The sequence below is a fragment of the Penicillium subrubescens genome (assembly GCF_028828155.1).
Source record: "Penicillium subrubescens strain IBT 31985 chromosome Unknown utg000001l_segment0_segment0, whole genome shotgun sequence".
Taxonomy (NCBI): domain Eukaryota; kingdom Fungi; phylum Ascomycota; class Eurotiomycetes; order Eurotiales; family Aspergillaceae; genus Penicillium; species Penicillium subrubescens.
In genome coordinates, this window is record NW_026643151.1 from 1,322,190 (window position 1) to 1,347,839 (window position 25,650).

Sequence of the window (25,650 nt, forward strand, 5' to 3'; positions counted from 1 at the left end):
GCCTGCGAAGCAACAGCTACAACCTACCTCGCCATCAAAAAGCAATAATCTTGCATCTGGACAGCCTAGACGGGAAATACAGCACCCTCAGCACACAGCCACAAACATTGCGCCAGTCATGATGCTGGAACCAAAACCCCCCTTCAAGTCAAGCAAGAAGCCGCAAAGACCACACGAAGACATTCCTCTGAAACCCGCAAAGCTGCCATCGAACTCCAAAAATGCAGCACCTCGACCACCAGTCGTCCGTCAACCCATTAGTAACGAGGGAAATATTCATGGGAAAAACCAAGTACCACCTTATCCAGTCGCTAGAGACATGCCAATCGGTTTATCCCAGAATAACGCTCCACAGGCTAGCTCAAGAATATACCAATCAACTCCTCCAGTTTTGTATCCCCCACCTACCAAGCACCCTGCGGCTCTTACCCCAGCAATGCCCCAAGTGGAACCGCCAAAGAAACAGGCAAATACAGCACAAGGACCCTCAAGCGAGCAACGTACCAACCCTCGAAAGCTACCCGGAACGAATCAAGTGCTGCAACAGACCCGCCCCCAGAAGGTTGACCCAGGAATCAGGCGTGCTCCAATCCCAAATACGACAAGTAAAGCAAATGTCAAAATGCCTTCAACGCATGTCCCTCCAGCTCCACAGAAAGGCCTGCGAGAAATGCAGCCACAGCAGAATTATACTCCACCCCCTAAGAGCACCGGACTTTTCAGGAACCTCTTCTCATCAAGCAAGACTTCGGGTCCTGGTCGAGCCCCTGCAAGCACAGCAGTGCCATCGGGAACCCGGAGTGGCCCATACCAGCCATACAAGCCTCCTTCAAATGCGTACTTGCCATACCATGGCCCGCCCAGGATGGGACAAGGCCAATTCATGCATGGAGGCCATTCTAATGGTCATTTTGGGCCAGGGCAGCATCAATCTTGGGGGCATGGTAACCAGTTGGGATACAGTCATGGTTTCTATGATGGAATAGGGCAGATTCCCAGTCACAGTACGAGTATTGGTCCCGACAGGCCTACAGATCCAGTCTTGCCTACAGATCCAATCAAACCAACAGTTCCAGTCAAACCAACAAATCTGGTCAAGCCTCCAAGCCCAGTCGTTCCAGCTGAGCCTACAGGTCCAGTTGAATCGACAGTTCCAGCTGAGCCGATAAGCCCAGTGGAATCGACAGTTCCAGCTGAGCCGATAAGCCCAGTTGAACCTACAGTTCCAGGCGAACCAACAAATCTGGCCAAGCCTCCAAGTTCAGTCGTTCCAGCTGAGCATGTTGGGCCGGTTGACCATACGGGTCTGGTCAAGCCCACTGTTCTACTTGAATCAACAAACCCAATCCAGCCTACGTGTCCAGTCGAGCCTGCGACTTCAGTCAATTCTACAGTTCCAGTCGGACCTACAGATTTGCCCAAGCTTAAACGTCCAGATGAGAATGCAAGGGATGGTTCTAATCACGATGGGAATCGTTCCCAGAGCCATTATCAAGGCCACGGTACTGATGGAACTCATCAGGTCCAAAACCAAGGTGGTGGAGTTGGAACTATAGCTGCTGGCCTTGCGGGTCTAGCGATAGGGGGAGTTGGTGGAGCTATTCTTACACACATGAGTCAAGGCGAATCAAGCGAAAGTAGCGACGAAGAACACAATGACACACACGATAATGAAGATAAAGAGAATGACGACGATGGGGAGAGCGATGAAGACACCGACACAGATAGCGGCGAGGATGAAGATAGCGATGAAGACGAAGAAAGCGACGAAGGCGAAAACAGCGACGAAGGCGAAGACGGCGATAACGACAGCAACGAAGATAGCGACGAAGATGAAGAGAGCGCTGAAGATAGCGAGGGGAATACGGAAGAAGATGATAGTGATAGTGATAATGATAGTGAGGAGGACAGAGAAGATGAAAATGACGAAAGTGATGACGAACAGGAAGACGAAAATGATGACGAAGAGGAAGACGAAGAGGAAGACGAAGAGGAAGACGAAGGGGAAGACGAAGGGGAAGACGAAGAGGAAGACGAAGAGGAAGACGAAGGGGAAGACGAAGGGGAAGACGAAGAGGAAGACGAAGAGGAAGACGAAGAGGAAGACGAAGAGGAAGACGAAGAGGAAGACGAAGAGGAAGACGAAGAGGAAGACGAAGAGGATAATAGCGATGACGATAGCGATAATGAGGAAGAGGAGGAGGAGGAGGAGGTAGACTATGATGGAGACGATGCTTGCAGCTATGATGAAGATGAAGGCTACTACTAGTTGCCTATTTCTATACCATGGCCTAGATACAGAGGGCGTGTGGAAGGCAGAGCTAATTTAAATATCCTCAATATCACTAAATTTTCAATTATTCATTTCACTTATTTAGAGGAGCATCCGCAGGTCCAAGAGGTAATTTCGCCTTCCGATCCAAAATAGGCTCAATACTTTCCAGAGACCGACGATTCGATTTCGGCCGGGCATGTGCTGGGATTTTCAAGTTCATGGGGATGTACTCTAACAATTCCTCCTCGACAAGGTTCTTTTTCCCGGGTAAGAAGTCGCGGTGTGGTTTGTCTAGCTCGATGGTATCATTCAGGGCTTGTTCTACGTGAGTGCTGTCAGGTTCTTGGGTTAGTTCAACGGATTCACATGGAGATATGTCCTCTGTGTCTGCGTCACTCGACGATGTCTCCAGAGGAATACTTTGGGATTCTTCCAACAAGTTGGCGAAGTCGCTGAGTGACACTTCGCCAGAATCAGTCTGCGTATCTTCACGCTCTGGTAAATCCACATCCACACTCTGATCAAGCTCCATTCGCTCGCCCTCATTCCGGTCATCACAAAGCACCTCAAGATTCCGCGATGACTGAAAAGACCTCGAAATATCCGTCAAATCAATTGACTCAACACCACTCTCCTCATCACCACTCTCCAAATCACTACCGGTCTCCCAATCCCCCCTTACAATCCCACTCGCACCACAACCCCGCCTACTCCTCCTCGTCAAGTAAACCCTGCGCTTCGCATCAACCGACAAATTCGTCCTCACAATACCAGAGCGACGACGACGGGAATGATTATATTCTGTATTCTCCAGCATACCGACTGCGTAAGCGAGTGTCCGCCAGGGAAGTGGGCTTTGGTAGAAAAAGTGGATTATGTGGGCGATTATTGGAGGATGATTATTGGGATGTTTTCGATCATTCTGGTTTAGAATCAAGAGTCAGGATCATGGTGATAGGTGTAGGTTTGAATTCGTAGAAGGGGGGTTTGGAGTCATTTATGGTTTTGGGAGGACGGGAGAATGGGGGTTTTGTTTTAATACTAGGTTACTAGGTAGAAGAAAGGCTTTGTTAAGGATGGATTTAGCTACATGACTATGTTTGTTTTGTGTGGGCTTTGTTTAAGCAAACAAAGAAGGGAGATCTCATTCTTGATATCTTTAGACATAGGTCTTACTGCTTTCACGGGGCGCCATTCTTTCATTTCAGCCATATTTAGACTCACCCAGAAATAGCGGTTCTAAAAGGTCTACAGCGGTCATGATACACAAGAAAAAAACATTGTTCGAAGATAACACTTGAATTGAAGCATGTAGGTAAAGATAAGCGTAAGAGGTATGTACAACACAAAAAAAGCACCGCAAGCAGACGCTCTAAACACCTTGCATAGAGAAACGCTGCGAACATAAGAGGAAAATCAGATAAACATAAACGTGAGCCTCAGAATGAGCATGAGCATGAGCATAAGAATGAGTACCAGCACAGAGAGAAAAGAAGAAACCAAAATTTCGAAAGTGAGTCAAAAAACCACCCATCGAAATCCGAGCTCCAAGAAGTAGAAACCCCAGTCCCTTTGCAGTCTAGAAAAAATGAAAACCGAGACAATCGTTTCCATTTCCGAGGTAAAGGTAAAACTTTTGAAAATGTTGCAGTTTACCACTTCGGCTTGCTTCAAAGAAGCGAAGTGATGAATTTCGGCATAATGCTTCGTGAATCAGAATCATCATGCCTCGTTACTGATCTATCACCTGAAACATGAGTTCTCAACACGTTCAAGCGGCGACCTGGGTCTGAGCCGGCTGGGGGACAGAGTCGATAGCCGGGCGACGGACGATACCTCCAGTGACGGGGAGCTGGGAGCTGATACCGCTGAGGAAAGTATCAACTTCACGAGCGGCCTGGCGACCCTCGTTGATACCCCAGACAATCAGGGATTGACCGCGGCGGCAGTCACCGGCGGCGTAGACACCGGGGATGTTGGTCGAGTAGTGACCGGGGGGAGTCTTGACGTTCTTGCGCGGGTCGCGCTCGACTTCCTCACCAAGCAGACGGTCCTCGGGACCCAGGAAACCCATGGACAGGAGGACGAGGTCGGCGGGGAAGAATTGCTCACTGCCCTCGACGGTCTTCATGTCCCAGCCGCCGGTGGCGCTCTTGGTCCAGTCAACGCGGACGGTGTTGATACCCTTAACGCGGCCGCTGCCGTCGTCGACGAACTCGGTCGACATGACACAGTACTCGCGGGGGTCCTTGCCCATGTGGGTCTTGACCTCGGAGTGACCGTAGTCAATGCGGTAGATGCGGGGCCACTGGGGCCAGGGGTTGTCGTTGGCACGCTCTGGGGGAGGCTGGGGCAGCAGCTCGAAGTTGGTGACGGACTTGGCACCGTGGCGGACGGAGGTACCAATGCAGTCGTTACCGGTGTCACCACCACCAATGACAACGACGTGCTTGTCCTTGGCGGAGATGTACTCGCCGTCGGCCAACTCAGAGTCCAGGAGGGACTTGGTGTTCTTGTGCAGGAACTGCATGGCGAAGTGGACGCCTTCCAGCTCGCGGCCGGGGACCTTGAGGTCACGGGCGACGGTAGCACCAGTGGCAATGATGACGGCATCGTTGGAGGCACGCAGGGACTGTAGGGAGACCTCGCTGTCGGGGCCAACAGCAGTGTTGGTAACGAACTTGATGCCCTCAGCGGCCATGAGGTCAACACGACGCTGGACAACCTTCTTGTCGAGCTTCATGTTGGGAATACCGTACATGAGGAGACCACCGATACGGTCAGCACGCTCGTAAACGGTGACAGAGTGACCAGCGCGATTGAGCTGATCAGCAGCAGCCATACCAGCGGGACCGGAACCAATAATGGCGACGTTCTTGCCAGTGCGGACCTTGGGAGGACGAGGAACCATCCAGCCCATCTCGAAACCGCGGTCAATGATGGCACACTCGATCGACTTAATGCCAACGGGGTCCTCATTGATACCCAAAACACAGGCACCCTCGCAAGGAGCAGGGCAGACACGACCAGTGAACTCGGGGAAGTTGTTAGTCATGAGCAGACGGTTAAGAGCATCCTGCCATTGGTTCTGGAAGACCAATTCGTTCCATTTGGGAATGATGTTGGAGATAGGGCAGCCAGTATCAGACTGGCAGAAGGGAACACCACAGTCCATGCACCGAGCAGACTGATACTTAAGTTCATCCTCGCTAAGACGGTTGGACAGCTCAGCCCAATCGCGGGTACGAGTAGACGGGTTGCGGTACTTCTCGCTACGGCGGCTGTACTTCATGAAACCACGGGTCTTATCCAGAATCAGCGCAGAGCGCTTCTTCTCAGCCTTCTCATTGCTGATGCTGTCCTCAATGTCCAGCAGATCGGCCTTCTTCTCATCAGCATGAGCCTTGGGCTTCTCAGCGGCGACAGGGGTGCTGGGAAGCTGGGGCAGAGCGAACTCGGCCTTCTTAGCAGCGGCGGCCTTGGCGGCCTCCTCCTCCATGACGCGCTTGTAGTCGGTAGGAAGGACCTTGAGGATGTGGGGAAGGGCGCGGGTGAAGTCGAGGAGGATGCGAGCAGCCAGCTCAGAGCCAGTGTAGTGGTGGTGGTCCTCGATGAGGCCGCGGACAAAGGCGATCTCGGAGGGGTCCTCGATGCCAGAGACCTCGACCATCTCCATGTTGACCTTGGAGTGGAAGTCCTGGTTCATATCCAGCACGTAGGCGATACCACCGGACATACCAGCAGCGAAGTTACGGCCAGTAGGTCCGAGAATGAGGATACGACCACCGGTCATGTACTCGGCACCATGGTCACCACAACCCTCAACAACGGCAGTAGCACCGGAGTTACGGACGGCGAAACGCTCAGCAGCAACACCGCGGAAGTAGCAAGTACCACGAGTAGCACCGTACAGACAGGTGTTACCGACAATGACGTTCTCCTCGGCCTTGAAAGCAGCGCCGCGAGGAGGGTAGACGATAAGACGACCACCGGACAGACCCTTACCGACGTAGTCGTTGGCATCACCCTCGAGCTCCAGGGTAACACCAGGGGCGAGGTAAGCACCGAAGGACTGACCAGCGGAACCCTTGATGTTGGCGTGAATGGTGTCCTGGGGCAGACCAGCCTCTCCATAGCGACGACTGATCTGGTAGGAGAGGGTAGCACCGAGACCACGGTCGGTGTTGACGACATCGCACTCAATGCGGCAGGGGAGACCCTTCTCCAGAGCAAGCTCAGACTCGAAGATCAGCTTGTTATCGAGACGAGTGTGCAACTTGTGATCCTGCTTCCGGACATTGTAGGTAGCAACACCGGGGCGAAGAGAGTGAGCGGGAGTGAGGATGAGAGAAAGATCAATACGCTCTTGCTTGGCATTGCGAAGGTCATCGCGAACCTTGAGCAGCTCAGCACGACCAACCATCTCATTGACAGTACGAACACCAAGTTTGGCCATGATGGCACGCATTTCGTTGGCGACGTAGTAGAAGAAGTTAATCACGTGCTCTGGGGAACCCTTAAACTTTTTCCGAAGCTCCGGGTCCTGGGTCGCGATACCCACCGGGCAGGTGTTGAGATGACACTCTATAAAAAACGATTAGTTTCGATTCTCCAGCAAAAAGACGACTCAAAAGAGGTTCAAAAACGCGTTATTTGAACTTACTGCGCATCATAATACAGCCTAAAGCGATCAAAGGAGTTGTTGCGAAGCCAAATTCTTCAGCTCCAAGCAGACAGGCCATAGCCAGATCGCGGCCGGTACGAATTTGACCATCAGTTTGGACGACAACACGACCACGAAGATCGTTAAGAACAAGAGTTTGGTGGGTCTCGGCAAGACCAAGTTCCCATGGAAGACCGGCATATTTGATACCAGTCCAGCGAGAAGCACCGGTACCACCGTCGTGGCCAGAGATCAAGATGTGATCAGCCTTGGCCTTGGCAACACCAGAGGCGACGATACCAACACCAACCTCAGAGACAAGCTTGACGGAAATACGAGCACGAGGGTTAGAGCACTTGAGATCGTAGATAAGTTGCTTCAAGTCCTCAATGGAGTAGATGTCGTGGTGAGGAGGAGGCGAGATCAGACCGACACCGGGAGTGGAATGACGGGTACGAGCAATAGGACCAACGACCTTGTGGCCAGGCAACTCACCACCCTCACCCGGCTTAGCACCCTGAGCCATCTTGATCTGCAGCTCATCGGCATCAGCCAGGTAGTGCGAGGTAACACCGAAACGACCAGAGGCAATCTGCTTGATAGCAGAGCGCATAGTGTCACCGTTTTCCAGACGCTTGCTGCGCTCGGGATCCTCACCACCCTCACCAGTGTTGGACTTGCCGCCAAGACGGTTCATGGCGACGGCCAGGGTGGAGTGGGACTCCATGGAGATGGAACCGTAGGACATGGCGCCGGTGACGAAGCGGCGGACAATCTCGGTCCAGGGCTCGACCTGGTCGATGGGGATGGGGGTGCGCTGCTCAAAGTCGAACTCGAGCATACCACGGAGCGTGCAGTTCTTGATCTGCTCGTGCTCGGCCTTGGCGTAGGCCTCGTAGGACTTGTCGTTCTTGGTGCGGACGGCATCCTGGATGTTGGCAATGCTGGTGGGGTCGTTGATGTGAGCCTCACCACCATCACGCCAGTGGTACTCACCGGTCTCGGCCAGACCGGGGATCTCGACGATGTCGCGGGATGGGTAACCGCGCTCGTGGAAGGCAAAGGCATCCTGGGCAATCAAGTCGAAGGTGATACCGCGGATACGGCTGGCAGTACCGGCGAAGCAGCGGTCGATAACGCTGTCGTCGATACCGAGGGCTTCGAAGATCTGAGCACCCTTGTAGGACTGCAGAGTCGAGATACCCATCTTACTCATGACCTTGAGGATACCACCGTCGCAAGAGGCCTTGTAGTTCTCAATAACCTTCTCATCGCTGAGGTCCTTGCGGATCAGCTTCTCGCGGTTCATCTTGAGAAGACACTCCAGGGCGAGGTAGGGGTTGATAGCATCGGCACCATAACCGAGGAGAACACAGTGGTGGTGGACCTCACGAGCCTCGGCGGTCTCAACAACAATGGCAGCAAGAGAACGCCACTTGTTGCGGACCAAGTGGTGGTGAACCAGACCAGTGGCCAGGAGAGCAGAGATGGGAACACGGTCGGCAGAGGTGGCACGGTCAGAAAGGACAATGACCTTGTCGCCGTTCTGGATAGCCTCGGTGGCGGCGTCGCAGATGGCGTCCAGCGCATCGACGTAGCCAGCAGTACCCTTCTTCTTCTCGAAGGTGATGTCGATGGTGCGGACAGACCAGTCATCGTGGGCCTTGTTGATGTGCATGATGGCGTTGAACTCGGGGATGCTCAAGATGGGGGACTTGAGAAGCAGACGGTGGCACTGAGTAGGGTCCATCTCAAGCAGGTTACCCTGAGGACCAACGTAGCACTCCAGAGACATGACAACGGCCTCACGGATGGGATCAATGGGAGGGTTGGTAACCTGGGCGAACAGCTGGCGGAAGTACTCGTAGAGCAGACGAGGCGCTTGTGCAATGCAGGCAAGAGGAGCGTCGTTACCCATGGATCCAAGGGCTTCCTTGGAGTCAGCACCCATAGGGCCCAGCAGGAGACTGACCTGCTCGAAGGAGTAACCAAAGGCACGCAGACGAGGGTCATTCTGAACCGACTCGTCGTCAAGCTTGAAGGAAAGATCAACATTGTTCTCAAGCAGAGTCTTGTTGATCGCGGGCAGCTTCAGTAGCTCCTTGTCCAGCCAGCTGGCAAAGTCCTGACGCTTGGCGACAGTCTGCTTTAACTCGGCATCGTCAATGATGCGACCAGCGACAGTGTCGACCAGCAACATCTTTCCGGGCTGCAGACGACCCTTCTGGACTACACGCTCGGGGTCAATATCAATAGCACCGACTTCGGAGGCGCAGACAATGCGGTCATCATCCATCACGTAGAAACGGCAAGGACGGAGACCGTTACGGTCGAGGTTAGCACCACAGTACCGACCGTCGGAGAAGGTGAAGAGAGCAGGGCCATCCCAGGGCTCCATCTGACAGGCAGCCCACTCGTAGAAAGCGGCCTTGGACGGGTCCATCGCAGGGTTATCCTGCCAGGCCTCGGGAATCATAATCATGACAGCCTCAGGCAGAGACAGCACACCGTTGATCATGAGCAGCTCCAGAACGTTGTCGAAAGCAGCCGAGTCGGAACCACCCTCCTCAACAATAGGGTAGAGCTGGTCGAGCTCGTCACCGAAAACCTCGGATCGCAGAACACCCTCACGGGCACGCATCCAGTTCTTGTTTCCTCGCAATGTATTAATTTCACCATTGTGAGCGGCCCACCGCAGAGGCTGCGCGCGGTCCCAGGAGGGGAATGTGTTGGTAGAGAAACGGGAGTGAACGAGAGCGAAGTGACCCTCGTAGTCGACATTGACCAGATCGTGGTAGTATGTGTAAACCTGGACAGGGGAGAGCTGACCCTTGTAGACAATGTTACGGTTGCTCAGCGAGCACAGGTAGAACCAGTTGCCGAGGCCGATAACGTGAGTAGCACGCTTACGCAGTACAAACAGCTGCAGCTCGAAAGTCCGGTCATCGAACTCCTTAACGTCAGTGATCTCGGGCTTGTTGCCCTCGCCGTAAGCAGACTTCAGTACAACGAAGGGCTGCAGGATGATAGGCTCACGAGACAAAGCGGCCGGACCCAGAATGGTCGAGTCGCGGGGCACCTCACGCCAGCCCAGAACGCGCAGACCCAAGGATGTGGCCAATTCCTCGAAGCTAGCCTTCGATTGTTGAAGCGCCACCTCGTCGGGCTTGAAGAACAAGTTACCAACGGCATACTGACCCAACGGGGGCAGCTCCACGCCAACCTCACGGGCGAAGTTCTTAATGAAAAACTTGTGGGGGATACTGGTCATCACACCAGCACCGTCACCATCTCGCGCGTCCGAGCCAACGGCTCCACGGTGGGTCATGTTGCACAACAAGTTGCGAGCTAAGCAGGCATCGACGTCAGCGCAAAGTTCCTTGGTAGTGAGACAGCGCAAAATAATGCGATTTTACAAAATCGCCCACAAAATTCACAGCCGCCAAATCAATTCGGGATTTCAAAAACTTACCATCGCTCACAATTTTGTGACTGGGCTTGCCCTTAATGTGGCTAGAAATCCGCATAACCGTTAGTCTCCCAAAATCAATGGTTCGTCCAGCGGTTTGAAGGACACTCACGCAGCGAAACCGACACCACAAGCATCCTTCTCGTATTCGGGGTCATAGAGACCCTGCTTTTCCGGCAGAGCATTGGCCCAGCCAAAGCCACCCTTCGGCTGGTACTCCGAATACTCATGGGGAGCCTGGTCTTCGCTTATATCTTTGCCATAGATGTCCTCCAAAGTAAGACCCATTCTTCCGCCGGGAGCCGACAGAGAATGGAAAGACACCGGGGGGTTTTAGGTGATTTGGTAGGGTGTTGGTAGAGGATTCCTCGAGAAGGAGGGGAATCTCCGCCGGAGCTGCTGAGGCGGGACGGAATCGATAAGGGCGATGGGTCGATGTCGTCACAGGAGGGGTGGTGGGCAGCGCGGGTTGAGGGAGAGGCTGTAGTCGTGATTTTTGAAGAGCCCAGCGTCTGCAACAGGGAATCAGGTTAAGATGAGAGAGGGGGGAAGAAGGAAGAAGAGAGGAAGATTTTGGAAAGGAGGGGTGGGATAAAAAAAAAAAGAGAGAGAGAGAGAGCGATTACGGCAGCGCAGAGTCAAGCAGGTCCGGGGATTGCAGGCTGTTGCTCCGATGGACGACCCCAAGAGAGGAAAACGGGAAAATTACGGGCTTGTGGGGTTGGCGCCCGTGGCAAATGGACATTTGATGGTTATTTTGGACATATTTAATACTGATTCATTCAGACTAACTGGACAAAAAGGAATTCACATAGCAATACCGGTCTGTATTGTGTCCATGCTCTTTGCAGCCTCCAAAAGAAACAAGGATGCATCTATATTGAAAGCATCTCTAGGATCAGTGTCAATGCCATTTTTAATTACGGACAATACAACAATTCCCCGGACCGAGACCTCTGATGGACGAAAGCGTCTACCCTACGAGGGAGGGGAAGGAAGGAACATTCCCGATGGGAGAGGACTCAGAGGAGCTCAGAGGAAGAATAATAATGGGTCGAGTAATGATAATCATTATGATTACGGTAGGCAAATCCTCAAAGATAAGCCCCTGGGGACCAATCAGAATCAAGGCTTTATAACCGCTGCACCCAAGCGATTAGCTTTCTCCTACGTCAAGATCCTCGGGTGGAGTTGAAATACACCATGAGCTCCGTTCTGGGAGGGGTGGTGTATGGTATGGTAATGATACCTTATTTTTCATTCTCTTTCATTTCCCAACTGATTCTCACTCTTCTTTCTCTAATATGAAGACATTATCACTCGGAATGACTACCTGTCTATCCTTATTATATTTCTGACTATTTACCCTTTTCTATTTACATCTAATAGCCATGATCACCCTCCGCATCTCTCCCCCTCAGAGCCTCCGAGGATTCTCCCCTTGACCAGTTCGGCTGGTGGAGCCCACGGCAATTCCGACGCCCCCATTGGCCCACCGCCGCAAACAGGCAAGACACGAAAATCAAATGCCAACTGTCCTGTCCATTTTCGTCCCCGAAATTCGGTACGGAGTATTCTAGTATTTTAACCCTCCCTTCTACTCTCTTAGGCAGCTCGTAGCTTCCTCGCTTACAAACATACAATATTACGCATTATGTATTTCAACCCCTCGCCAACCCTGTGGAATCTCCGTACTTCGTCCCCCCGTTGCGGACCCGAGTGGCCGGGCGGTTGGTGGGGCAGTTGGCAAGGATGCAGTGCTTAATCCAATTCATCGCCCCTAATTTCCGAGCCGCTGGTTTGCTTTTGGGGACAACAACCTGCAGCAACTCTAGGACAGATGCACTGTACATTCTGTATGTAAGGCCCCCGTACTCCGTGTATGCAGTACGGAGAGGCTTGGAGTGCATATGCATTGCTCTAGTTACAGAGAGTTGCAGGTTAGGTACTCACAAAAATCAATAAAAGGGAAATCCTATGGACCTTGGCAGGCACGGGATGAAGAAGTGCCAAGAGGAGAATGAGACTAGAGTGCAGAAGGAGAGGAGAGATGTTCAGAAATTCAGGCGACGGTATCCTCAATTTCGAGCCTAGGTAACTTGGACTACTCCGTAGAGTAGTTACTACTCTGTACTAGATGCTCCGTGAGCTTCGAGCCATCAAGACCTGTAACCATGGGTCCAGTTCTCGGTTCCTCTACTCCTGCTCATTGTAGTTATTCCGTCTTCCGTGGCTCCGTCCTCTTCTACCTTAAAGCCATCGGTTCTCCACTTCAACGTGCACCGTGCGACTCGGATCAGCCACGCAACCCTTCGATCTGGTATTAAATACAGTCTCAAACCAGACACGGGTAAATCTGGTAAGAAATTCAGTCTGTCCTCTCCTCCCCGCCCGCTAAACCACAAGAACTCTCCGCCCATCAGATGCATGCACTTTATACGGAAAGTACCTCTTCCCATTCCGACAACGGCCAAGCAGCCGCCCCGGGATCTTCCTCTCTCCAATAATACAGTAGTACATAGTACTACACATACAGTACATCTCTTCTCTCCTCAAAGTTCGATGAAGTCCTACCGAACTCACCCAATAACCATCCCCCTATCCCGACCATCATCAACAACCACCACCCCCCGATCTCGGTGTCCCCCAGCCGTCCCCCAGCATGCCAGCCCTGCAACCGGATTGGCCCCAACCAGTTTCCCCCAGCTCATTCTTTAAGGTCATCCAAACTGCTTATCGCGGCTTTCTTGAAATTACCTGCATCCTCACTCGTCCAATCCTTCTGTTCTTGTATGTCTTCCTTCACCCCGGGTTAAAAGTTGAAACATTAACTTGACGGGGTTGCAATCCATACTGTATTTGCCCCGGATCAACAGCGACCCTCTTCTCCCCTCCCATCCCCCTCCACACCATCCATCCATGGCGTGTCCATAGCCCCTCCTTTTACGTTATTTTTTTCTTATTCCCCAGACACAAGCTCCGTCAGTCCGCGCCCGGGTGGGAAAAAGAATGGGTCGTGGATGAGTTTGTCTAGACAACTCTGGAGTATGTTTCTTTATTTTTGTCTATGGATTTTGGCTAAGTTGTTATGCACGTGTCTTGATTGGTTCGAGGGGAAGTTTGGCTCAGGCGTGCATACTTTTGAATATACTTCCCGTAGATTAAGTACAAGACTCAGATAATACTCAACCTAACTGCCTACAAAGTACTACCGTTACTATGTAAACTATGTAAACACTCCTCCGTACTACTGTATACATACTGTGTAATATTTAACACCCCTCATTCTCGGACTTAAGCATAAGCATTCAGCCGGAGGAATCCTTTCCGGCCCTGAGTCCTGACACGTGAAGCGGGACGTCTGATGGTCTCTGATAAGCTCGTGGGCTGGACAGTGCACAAACCTTTAGGAAATCGGAATACATAAACACTTTTCCAGCTCACTCCTCAAGAGCCGAGTCATCCAGTGCTACGGAGAACTCTTTTTTTCTTTTCTTCTTCCTCCTTCTCTCCGCGCTAGTTCGACGGAGAACGGTCCTCTTTCCCTATCCAAGCGGGACATCTCATCCGCTCTGCCCTTTACACGGTTATCCGCCGGAACGAGGGAGTACTAACGAAGGATCTTTTGTCCCTTTTTCGCCTAGGCATTGACTCATTTACTGATTGACTACTGCGTCTGGGTTTCTGATTTTTCGCCTCTTGCCTCTGGATTAACAGACGGAGAAGAGAAGATCAGCCCATCCATACAGCACAACCCATGAAATTGAACAGAAGGATCGAACGACGCAGCTCTGATCCACATTCAACTCGCCACCATCTTTTCCAGTCCTACCGAAGCGATCACTGATCGTGTGCCCAACCATCTTGTCTTGGCCCTGCATGCCTGCACAAGTACCACCCATATGCACTCCGTACTGTACTAACAACAACACTGATTGAGTGCCATTCATTCATGACTACAGATCGACTCCGCCGCGCCCGAGATCCACACAGTGGGGTACATACAGTACCAGTATCACATGATCCCTGCCAATCAGATCAGAGGTGAACATAAGACCAACGGGTGCGTGTCTGTCTGGGGGTGGAGTCGTGCACAGTTCAATATGCAGAGTGAACACAACCCGACTTTCCCCGATGTCCCCAGTCCACTTTGGGTTCACCGAGTTGACGGGGCGGAGCGCTGCCTGTTTCGGGTGTTTTCGGGACTAGCACTATGCGGACGCTGGACTGGGAGCGAACACGACGTGCAGATGGTGGTAATGTAAAGTAGTTCCTCGGAGATCTTGTGAGACGGCCGAATATCGGGATTTTTGAAGGGTTTGCCTTGGTCGCATGTCCTTTTCAGCTCCGAAATACCCGTCCGTAATTCACGGTGTGGTGTGCCTGCGGCATGGACGCCTAGCTGCCGAGCCCTAATACTAAGGTTGGTCCTGGTCTCGGGCCTGACGACTTCAGCGGCTGAAACATATGAACGGGCTTGATGTATGTGCATGCCCAGACCGATTGACTTTTGTGCGGCGTACTATTGGGTATAATACCATCGTATTGGGACTTGGTTCAACAGCACTACTGACTTGCCCTACGACTAGAAAAATATAGATGAATTCTAGCCTTCAATGATTTAGAATAAGTAGTACAGATATATATTTTGACATTGTTCTATTTTGACTTGTCCTGTTCGGTTCCAAACTACTGAGCGATGGCAAGACTATTGATTTTGCTCCCATTATATCTCCAATAGTGCCCACGCGGACTAGGAACCTGCGATAGGCAGACAATGATTTTAGAAGAATTAACCTCTAGGTCCTATAACTGTTAAAGCTCGCGGGTCTGAGCCCTCAGATTTTGTTAGGTATCTCATCCGCGTGCCGTTTACTTTATCCATCGTTGTACGAATTAACATGGTCAGAATAGCAAGACGTTCCCAGACAGCTGAAAGCCTCTTGTAAAGAGCGTTCGGAATATTGATCGAGTCAACATGAAGCAAACATCTCACCTTGGCATGGCTTCCATTCATTAAGCAGGATTAGGTATGGGCTGGCAATGTGCAATGAACATTGTTCCATGTATATATTTTATTTCGATACCAAGTGGCTGAGAAGCCCTCTGGTGTTTACGGCAGAAACGCACTCTCATCGCACTCGTAAGGTTGCAATATTAGCCAAGTTCGCTCGAGTACCTCTTCCTCTTCATATTTCCTCAGGTGTCGACCTCGACCTTTGGTTTTGGAAAGTGCGACATTCTTGGCAGGTGTTGGTAAGCCGGTACAAGTCCAGATCTAGATCATATCTGGGGCCATTTAAAATGCCACAAACATGACATGTCTCCAGTCCCCCACATGCCATATCTCTTTCGAAATCTTTGGTATGTCGTCTGGGTTGGGGTTATATGCCCTTTCTTGATTGCACTGTTCGGGTTTGAATCCGATTTGTTGGAAGTTCGCAGCTTCCAAAATCTCCAAGTTGGTATAGCCACCGAGCAGAACGCCTTTGACAAGTGGGACTCCTCTTCCTTCAGCCTCTGATGATGCGCTGCAGCCAAGAATATCCGTAGCATCTCGGTCTATTGTCCCTACTGCAAGTAGTGCCATTACACACTTCCAGTGGCCTCGCACAACAGCTACCATCAGTGGTGTTCGGCCAAATCTATTCGCCAGATTCGGGTTCGCACCATGTACACAGAGAAGTTTGACGAGGTCGTCGAAACCCAATACCGCGGCGCGATAGAGCGGCGTCTCTCCATCTGCAGATTTTAGGTTGGGAGCGCAGCCGGCTATCAAGAGATGCCGTATCAAAGACTTGTCTTTTCGAGAAAAAGCTACAATCAGGATTGGTTCAAAACATTGGGCGTGGAATTTTGGATCGGCACCGTGTTCCAGCAATATCTCCACAATGGCTTTTGAATCACTCGGTGAGTGATCATCCAGATCCCCTGATCGTAGTGGAAGCCCTCTGCGAAGTCTTTCCTGCATACAATGGCCCTGCGATCCAGCTGCTCAGAGTAGGGGAGCTTGTTTCGAATCCCCTCTAGAGTTTGGAATGGCCCCTCCATCCAAGAGCAGCTTCACAGTTGTCACACAGCCGTACCTGGCAGCCCAACACAATGGAGTCTCTCCATATTTATCTTGCACTTTTGGGTCTGCTCTGTAATCGAGTAATAGCTTCATCATGCCATGATGCCCATTTCCAGCTGCAAAGAAGAGAGGGGTTTGGCTAACAGGCTCATCACGCTTAAAGAGAGTGGCGCGGTCTGTTGCAAAACGGGCAGGACGATAAAAATCGATGTAAAAACCACAAACCAAGCTCTGAAATGAAATTGTGGGAGGAGCCTCCGTCCTCAATAGCATTAGGATTTGCCCCAGCCAGAAGTAGAGTCTTGCCAACCGAAAAATTATTCATTTGCACCGCCCAGAATCAGGGTGTTCTCCCATAAATGTCCTTCACGTCAAAGGAAGAGGCATTAGCCTCAATCAATAACATGATAATCGGTTCAGATCCTTGAATTGCGGCATGATGAAAAGGTGTCATGCCATTTTGGTCCTGAGCATTAACCTTACAACCCATACCCAGGAGTAGTTGGACAGCTTCGTGATCTCCATCGGTCACTAATGAAATCAGCGCTGAGGATCTTGCCATGTAAGGAATGGCTTCTTTTGATAACTGTAATTTGACTGCAGCAGAATGGCCATATGTGGCAGCACACTGAATGAGCTGCTCGAAGTTCACTTGCATGGGTCACTTTCCAAATCTAGATGTCAACAAAAGATCGATCATCTCTAGATCTCCATTCTTTACCGCAATCATCAACGCCGCTCTCTCCGGCGCATTTCTGATTTCAATTCTTACACCGAGTCCCGAAAATTTGCTGGCAAGTCTTTTGCATCCTCTTTCAACTGCCCAAGTGAGTGGTGTCACCGTACCAATTTGCCACTCACGTCTCCGCGGGGGGTCTGTTGAGTGACTCAAACGATATGCGAATACTAGTAACTGTGGGCCATCCATGGACAGAGTTCTACCTTTCAAGTAGCTCCTAACAAGACGCTCACTCTCCGAATTCAGCTCCGACTCAATGTCTGGTCTCAAATTTGACACATTTTTTCCACCAAGAGATCGTACACGCCTATGGTGTCAGTGTCATGATATGTCGGATCGACATTAGCTCCACGTTCGACCAAGAGATGAACCGTGGGAGTATATTTTTCCTCATTGAAAGCATCCGCCTCGCTGGCTGCATGTAGTAATGGTGTTTCGAGGAACATGTTACGCGGATCTGCCTCGGTGCCGCGTGTAAGAAGTAGATCAGTCACTGTGGCATGTCCATTCCGGGCAGCCCAAAACAGCGGTGTTTCCATGAGGGCATTTTTATGATGAATATTTGCCCCTTTCTCTAACAAAAGCCTAGCAACCTCCTCGTATCCTGCACCAGCGACATGAAACAATGCTGTGTTTCCTGCGATATCTTCAGCGGACACTATGGAGCCTCGATCAAGCAAGTAGTCGACCATTGACAGCATTCCTTGCAGAGCAGCCACCGTTAGCGGTGTCTCCAGGTAGTAGTCGGAAGCATTGATGTCAGCACCGAGAGATAGCAGAGCTTCAACCTTTTCTCTGTCCCCACAAAGCACTGCCCAGAAGATAGGAGTTTTCATATATTCGTCTCGGTCATTCGGGTTGCAGCCTCTAAGAGTAGCTTCACCATCTCCGCACTGCTTTTGTTGGCAGCACTGTTTAGAGGAGACCACTTTTGCTCGATTTTTGGTTTAAAATTCGCGGCATGATCCAACAGAAGCTTAACAACTGTGATCGATGCACTTGCTATGGCTCTCATCAATGGCGTGTGTCTGAGTTGGGGAGCATCCTCTCGGGGACATGTCGCATTTGGATCTCCTCCGGCTTCTAAAAGGAGTCTGACAGTTTCCTCACCATCACTCTCGCGTTTGATATCCCTCCAATGAGACAAAGCAGCATGAAGCGGGGACGTAAATCCGGGGTGCGGATCCACACAGGCTCCTTTTTCAAGGAGAACTTTCACCACGTTTGTATCGCGCGCCCTGGATGCTTGATGAAGGGGAGTATCTCTATAAATGCTTGTCACATTCACATTGGCCCCCCCTTCTAGAAGTAGCTGTACCGAAGGCCTGTTTTGTAAAGTTGACAGAGGAGTAACGGAGTGTAGCGCAACCTATCGGCGTGGTCAATCGCGGCGCCGCAGTCGAGGAGGGTCAGAATTAAACTGACGTCCCCGACTCTTGCGGCATGAAGTAAGGCTGACTTTTCTTGCTCATCTTGGACATTAACATCAGCACCATGACCAATGAGAAGTTTGACCATTGGAATGTTCCCTTCAGAGATTGCTGCCAATAGCGGTGTCCTGCCAGATGTGTTCCTTGAATTTATATCGTTGTGCTTCGAGGAAGTGAGAATGAATTCAACCGCTTCTATATGCACCTATATAGACCGGATAAAGTCTGGCGGGTGGGGCTTTCCTATCTCGGCTGCCGCTGCTTTTATGAGGGCGCTCAGAGTCAGACTTACTGAGTAAATCTCAGTCCGGAATTAGATTCACTGAGCTGCTCAGTCATTCACGTGATGATTAGTAAGGTCTAATGATCGCTTACTAATCTCTCACTGACCTAATCCTCGGCCGAGCTGGCTACACGGTCGAGCTGGCCATCCCAAAACACCGTACTGAATGTGAATTTTTACAACTTCGTATGTCAACACTAGATGCTTAGCATATGATCTTAGGGTATCCTAGAGTTCAATGTATCATATTAGATATCTTTATAAGGTCGAAAAGTACATAAATATGTGACAAGATGAAGATATATATCTTCATTGCTTGGTTGGAGCGTATTTTTTGGTAATGCTGGTAAATAATCATCTACTGTATTTCTTACTGAGCTGTGCTATTTCTGACGCTGAGGATATTATCTGATTGAAAGTCGAGTAAAATCAACGTCTCGTTAATATACAGCGACCTGAAAAATCACACTTATTATGGTGTTTTGGGGTGGCCAGCTCGGCCGTGGATTACATTAGTCAACGTAATTCCCGGTTAACCTGATAACCCCTCCAAATTTGCGTCTTCCCGTCAACACACTAACTTCAATCCCCAATTTGCACCATTTTGCCGTCTTATTAAGCAGTGCCAAGATCCCGCAGTTCGGCACGTAGATCGGCTACCCCACATTTTCAGCCTTTCGACTCCGAAGATAGCAAAACTAACTATATTTCCTATTTGCTGCTTAAATCAGACCTTTTCCTCCTATAAATCACTTCGCAATACTAACTGACGCAGCGATATTGACAGTACCAGCGGTCTGTAACCAGCCCGTGCCACTACACCAGGGCCGGCCGTACTTTACTGCGCTTCAATCGCATTGTATACTTGAACATTGCCCAGCCGTTAGCATTGACTAGTAAACGTTTAAAATCTATAAATCTATATAACTTTCTCAAGGCCAAAGTAGTATCCACTGCACTATTGAGTTTTCTCCTTTGTCTGCTGAATAATCTCCTGCGTCGCCATCGCCATCATCTTGGGCAGCTCGTCATGACGCACCCACCTCAAGCCGTGTTTCAAGGTATCCAATACTCCATGCATTGCAGTAGCTGCTTCCTCGTGAGCGTTAAATAGCCGTTTAATTTCTACCGCACAGTGCTTCACGTCGTAAAAGCCCGAATCATACACTGCTCGCTGCTTCTGGGCCATGGACGCAAACCAGTCGTCCATGACGCCGCACAGCGCCTGGGTCATCTCTTCGCATAGCGACAGCTTACCGAGCATTGCCACCCACGACGCGGTGAACTGGATCCATGAGCCCTGAATCACTTCTGTCGGGGGTACCCGTGGTAGTTGGTGGATGGAGCCCGTCGGTCGTTCCTCAAAGCGTGTAGAGTTGGTCAGGTCGTTTTGAATCTGAACAATGGCGTCCAGGCATTGATGGACTAGGCCATTCTCACCAGGAGCTTCAGCTTGGAGGTAGCCCACTTGTAGTTCGTTCAGGAGGGATTTTACTTCGAAACTTCCTGCGTGGACCGAGTTGAACATGTCGTCTGCTTCGAGACCTGCGCGGCACATCAAAGTCTTTTCTCCTCCAGGGTGAAAAATCGACAACAGAGAAATGTCCAAAATGGCCCCGTTCAACGATATCCAGATATCTCCTGGTGCATTATGGCGCGCCAGTTCCCACCGTGAAATGGGACGAAGTGTCTTCTTGCACTTCGGCGCCGCCCGCGAGGAGGAAGCAACGTGAAGACGCAAGCTGGGCATCTTTGAGGTAACAATGGGTGAGAGTCGAGAGCTGAGGATACTCTTCTTGGCCAAACGCGCTCCTTTGATCTCCTTGGCAACGAGGATACCAAATTCTGCTGAGCCACAAACATATGTCGCTCTAGCTGGCGGCAGAGATTCACTGGCAAGGAACTTGTCAACCCTACCAGCAAAGGGCCAAACACCTCTAGACTTGACGTGCTGCACATCCCCACAGTTTGGTTGAGAGAGACAAAATATAACTTGGAGCTGATTGCCGAATTTCTCGGCGCAGTCGTAAATGTCCGACGCATACAACAGTTCATCAAGTCGCCTCACGCCCACGATCAGCACGTATCTTCCAACCAGTCTCGCTTGTCTCGAGAGCCACGCGCAAAACAGTCCCACGCCGCCATTTTGTGCAATAAGCAAGGTGATCTCTTTGGCGCTCTCGTTGCCTGATATGCGGAAGTGAGGGTTCGGTTGAAGTGCGAGCCGCACGGTACAGTCGCCGCGTTGCGAGCACAGAAATGACGAAACAGTTCCCATGTTGCGGCAGCAAATTTCAACAGAAGTAGTTGGAGATAAAACAACATGCTCATTGCATCCATTGTCAGTGGAGGGGCTGAAGCTGGTGACAGAATACGTTCTCGACTCTCTGATGCCGCCAACCACAGGAGTGATGATGACTGCGTCACCTGCGCCTACGACGACTGGCGTATCGAATCTGAAACGAATTCTGGCAGATTCGACACGACCCGTAGAACTTAGTATGCGGGAAACAACCCTACCATAGGCAGGTATTGTCCGGCTCAGTGCGTCGGTGCCGAACCGCACGTCCATCGCGGACTGCAGCGTCGCCGCGAGCTGGCGTTCTGGGGACGCTGCCTTTTCCGTTCCCGAGGAGGTATACAGCTGGCCCGCCCGCAAAGCGAGCACAATCCTCAGCGCCTTCTTCCGGTGCATCTCATACAAGCTGTACATCAGCTGCTGGAAGACCGCAAATGAATGGCGTAGCTCCGGGCTGGCGCTGCTCGACGATGCCAGAGCCCGAAGCGACGGTGCAGACGCAACATCGTGGATCAGGGACCGAATGTTGGGAGGGAAATTCCGCGACCGCATCGTTAGTTCTTCCAGGAGCGCGTCGGCGGCTGTGGGGTCGTGTCTTCCGCAGAGGGCATCGAGCATTCGAAACATGGGGCAGTCAGCGCCGCCAGCGCCGAGCGATGCGTAGCCAACTGGCTTGGAGAACTTGGCAAACGTTTGGCCCCAGATGACTTCGTCAATCATCATGCCAAACAGCTCTTCTCTCGCCAATGAAACACTCGTCTGAAGCTGTTGCAGGGCGCGGACGACCCCACCGGTCGCGCCGGGCAGGTCGTGGAGGAGAGCATGTAGCGTATGTAGATACCCGATACCCCCATTGTCCTGGAATATTTCCTGCACTGAGCGTTGCGTGCCGTTAGTCCGTATCACCTCGTGCAGTCTTCCAAATTGTTCGTGGGATCCGGCGTGTCGATAATCGCCCTGCGAGTACCAGTCCTGACTGCAGTTGCGGAACAGCATATTGACTTGGTCTTGTACCGCCTGTGGCAGAGGAATGCTTTTTGTTCTTGCTTCTTCCGCCAGCTGGAGCAGCTCGTTCGCCATAGCCAACGCCAAACCTGACAATGGAACGGGGTTCCCGCGTGTCTCGGTGGCCAGCCCGCGTCTTTGGGACAGGACTGCTGCAAGATCTTCATGATACAAGACTTGAACGATGAGTTTATGATCACAAAGAGCCCGCGGTGTCGCGACCGTACCACGCCTCGGCCAAGCATACGTTTGCTCAAGAGTAGTCAGGTACACACTGAGCGCAGCGCACAGCTCCTTATTTGTGGAAGATTCCACGGCAATTGCCTCGAGTGTCTCGGCACTGAAGGTCTCGTCCAGGGCGTCAATCAGCTGGCGATGCTGGCCCAGTTGTACTGCTCGCCCAAGGTTGCTTATTGTATCATGGATGGATGAGTAGCATTCTCGAGTGCGTTTATCGGATATCGAATTTCTTAGATGCTTGAATCGCGGAACCCGATCCAGATATCCATTCATCACTGCTGTCATAGTGGCTCAACGATCACCAATCCGTGGTTGTTGCATTTAGTTGCCCTCATGAGAGTGTACCTTTCCTGTTTTATATATGAGATGACTCAATTACTCAGATGGACTCTTCAGCCCCTTTCGGGTATACCTAATATTAGTTGCGAGATAACTTAATGCTCCATGCACTGCAGGGACATCACATTTGCATGGACAAAGCACTGTGGGGACAAAGCACCACAGGGCTCATTCAAAGTTTGGGCGATCAATTCCGTCTTCCCCATCACTGACGAAACAGCTTGCTTGGTCTGGCGGTAGCACCTTTGCAACGCCATATATCCGTACGGAGGTGCGCATCAAAAGTCTCTGCCCACCTCATAAGCACTAGCGAGTCCTAGTGCCGTATTATTGAGACGCTAGGCCATTCGAACCTGTACCCGGCTTTCTTAGTAGTGATCTCCACTCAAACACCAGAAGAGGCACAATTTCCTGAGAATCTCACCATATTGCTTTTGAAATTTAAAGCGATTTTGACACCCATAATCCCCCTATATACACCGCTTCCTGGCGATTTTCTTGGTTTACCCCTATTCTGACCACAAATTATGAAAATCTCACTAATTATAAGCCTGAGATAGGACGACCTGATGTACTGGCACTGCGTGTGTGCAGCTGCTTCGCTTTCATACCAATATGCCTTATTCTTATGAAACTCGCGCCTCGGTGCTCTCCCTGATTAAATTGGATCATCTTACGCCTTTGCAAGTTGCAAATATCTTTAATATCCCCAAAAGAAGCGTCTGTTTGATTATTCAACATGCCATTGAGCGCGGATGTAATCCTGCAGTTAGCCCTTATATTAAAGCTCATCATATTGCTGATGCTCCCTGCTTAGGCCGGCCAAAGTAATAACTGAAGCAATTAAGTAAGTGGTAATTGACTCAGTAACGTAATTCACTAGTTAGTGAGCTGCGCAGCTCACTAAAGTGGATTTCGAAAATAGACTACCCCCCAGACACACGCTTCTTTCCCAGCGCTCCACTAAGATTGCACTAAACTGATTTTGGCTAGATAGAGCCCCTTCCTTGAGACGGCGCCGTATTATTGACTGCGGGAGAATCTAGAACCCGGGCGATCCGGATGAGGCGCTAAAGTGGGTCCCCGAGAGAGTAAACGTGGTGTCTGGGGGGTAGTCTATTTTCGAAATCCACTGTAGTGGTGCGCAGCTCACTAGGTCATTAAGTTTAAGGGATGCGAGCACGGCATAACTTCCGCACAGGAGACTATTATTATACGGCGCAATGCGTGGCACCCGTTTTACTCTACCTGCCGTCAAAAATCGGCACCAATGCGGCCGAGTCTATCGAAGAAGAAGCTTATTTAATTACATTGTTAGACAGGGGTCCACCGTTTTCCCAAGACCGTCTACATCCCAAGCGGCCCCTTGTCTTGCATAGATGACTAGTTACCCTTGCCCGGGCGGCTCGCGGTCCATCCACCCACCCGGTCGCTGCGAAGGCTGTCCAAGCTGTTTCCTCATTTCTGGTCATCGATGGGCAGTATCTCGCCGGGTCGTCATCTAACTAGGTCGCCAGATACTGGGCCAGTAGCCCGCTCGCAATCAGAAAGCCAATGAAGCCAAACGACGAGCCCGCCCATTTTCCACAACTCACCGGATCCTTCAAATCTACCAGCGCGAGCATCGTGGCCGTGTAGACAGCGCATCCTCCCACACTAAAGACGTGATACGCCACGCCGTCGTGAGCGCCGGAATAGTACAGCAGCATAACCATCGCGACCAGAAGCAGCCACAAGGAGCATTTTGCGTACCCCTGCACAAGCACCGCCAGGCTCCTCACCCCGACCTTGCAGTCGTCGGCCAGGTCCTGGTGTGCGTAGACGGTGTCGCACAGAACCGTCCACACCGCCGTCGCCGCCATCAGGTAGACCACGGGCTTGTAATTCATCCAGTGACCCCTGTCGTCGTCGCGTCCCATCGCCAGGCGCCCAAACATGACAGCCCAGCTCATGCAAAAGGCAATCACCAGCTGCGGCGCCGGAATATGTCGCTTCGCAAAGGGATAGTACCCCGTAGACACCACGATCGGACCCATCGCAACCACCGCAGCACGCGGCACTGGCATCAGGCAAATGCCAGCAAAGGCGACCTGCGAGCAGACAAAGACGAATGCCGCCGTCCGGCTTATGGCGCCCCTTGCGATGGGCCTGTTCTTTGTGCGCTCAACTTTTGCATCAATGTCCGCGTCGACGAGGTCATTCCACGCGACGCCCGCGTTGCTGATGAAGAAGCTGTGGACGAGAATCACAGCGGCCACACATAGTACATCTCTCCCCGGGCTCCTGAGAGCCGCAGCGGCGTGTAAGACGCCGAAGATCTCAGGGAGGAAGACGAGGAACCACGAGATCGGAGGGTTCAGACGCGAGAGCTGGATGTAAGAGAGAAGCCAGGAGGCGTTCCTCTCGTGGTCGACCGGGTGCCGCGCTTCGTCGTATCCGCCGGTGTACTTTTCGGAGCAAATGGCAGCTTTAGATGTCGCCATGGCTGGAAGCAAAGGTCGTAGTCTGGTGCCGTAAGTGCACGGCTTGTTGCAAGACTTGTATCTGTTATGACAAGAACTGCAATGACCTAGTTGACGGCGCGCTGAAAGCGGAATAGGTATAGTATGTGGTCTTGACCTCTTACTGGTACTAGTCAGAGCATGACGGCGAATGGACGACCGTGGCCTCAAGTATGTGACGAAACTACCACACTAACAACCCCAGGCATGGGGGAAATATCCATGGAATTAGTACAGAGGTGGGCACAAAAAGTCTTTGTAATGCGCTAGCTGACTAGTGCGTCTGGCGGTTATTTGTGGAGGTACTATTGTTACCTAGTAATTTATTAGGCAC

At 51.4% G+C, this 25,650-nt stretch overlaps 5 protein-coding genes across 5 annotated transcripts; all 5 read right to left on the reverse strand.

Moving 5' to 3' along the window:
- Positions 1-1,627: 1,627 nt before the first annotated feature.
- Positions 1,628-3,092, reverse strand: N7473_000396 (uncharacterized protein; the record flags this gene model as incomplete). The annotated part of the gene is made up of 2 exons (XM_057146336.1): positions 1,628-2,321; positions 2,371-3,092. 2 exons carry the CDS (start codon positions 3,090-3,092, stop codon positions 1,628-1,630), a joined length of 1,416 nt encoding a protein of 471 aa, XP_057014222.1.
- A 954-nt stretch (positions 3,093-4,046) lies between these two features.
- Positions 4,047-10,695, reverse strand: N7473_000397 (glutamate synthase (NADH); the record flags this gene model as incomplete). The annotated part of the gene is made up of 4 exons (XM_057146337.1): positions 4,047-6,859; positions 6,939-10,286; positions 10,411-10,451; positions 10,520-10,695. The coding sequence occupies 4 exons, from the start codon at positions 10,693-10,695 to the stop codon at positions 4,047-4,049; spliced, it is 6,378 nt and encodes a 2,125-aa protein (XP_057014223.1).
- Positions 10,696-17,485: 6,790 nt separating this feature from the next.
- N7473_000398 (ankyrin repeat domain-containing protein) lies at positions 17,486-18,737 on the reverse strand (the record flags this gene model as incomplete). The annotated part of the gene is made up of 3 exons (XM_057146338.1): positions 17,486-18,030; positions 18,114-18,484; positions 18,538-18,737. 3 exons carry the CDS (start codon positions 18,735-18,737, stop codon positions 17,486-17,488), a joined length of 1,116 nt encoding a protein of 371 aa, XP_057014224.1.
- A 1,153-nt stretch (positions 18,738-19,890) lies between these two features.
- N7473_000399 (cytochrome b5-like Heme/Steroid binding domain-containing protein) lies at positions 19,891-22,761 on the reverse strand (the record flags this gene model as incomplete). Its single annotated transcript, XM_057146339.1, has 1 exon — positions 19,891-22,761. One exon carries the CDS (start codon positions 22,759-22,761, stop codon positions 19,891-19,893), a length of 2,871 nt encoding a protein of 956 aa, XP_057014225.1.
- Positions 22,762-24,320: 1,559 nt separating this feature from the next.
- N7473_000400 (4-hydroxybenzoate octaprenyltransferase) lies at positions 24,321-25,298 on the reverse strand (the record flags this gene model as incomplete). The annotated part of the gene is made up of 1 exon (XM_057146340.1): positions 24,321-25,298. One exon carries the CDS (start codon positions 25,296-25,298, stop codon positions 24,321-24,323), a length of 978 nt encoding a protein of 325 aa, XP_057014226.1.
- Positions 25,299-25,650: the final 352 nt, after the last annotated feature.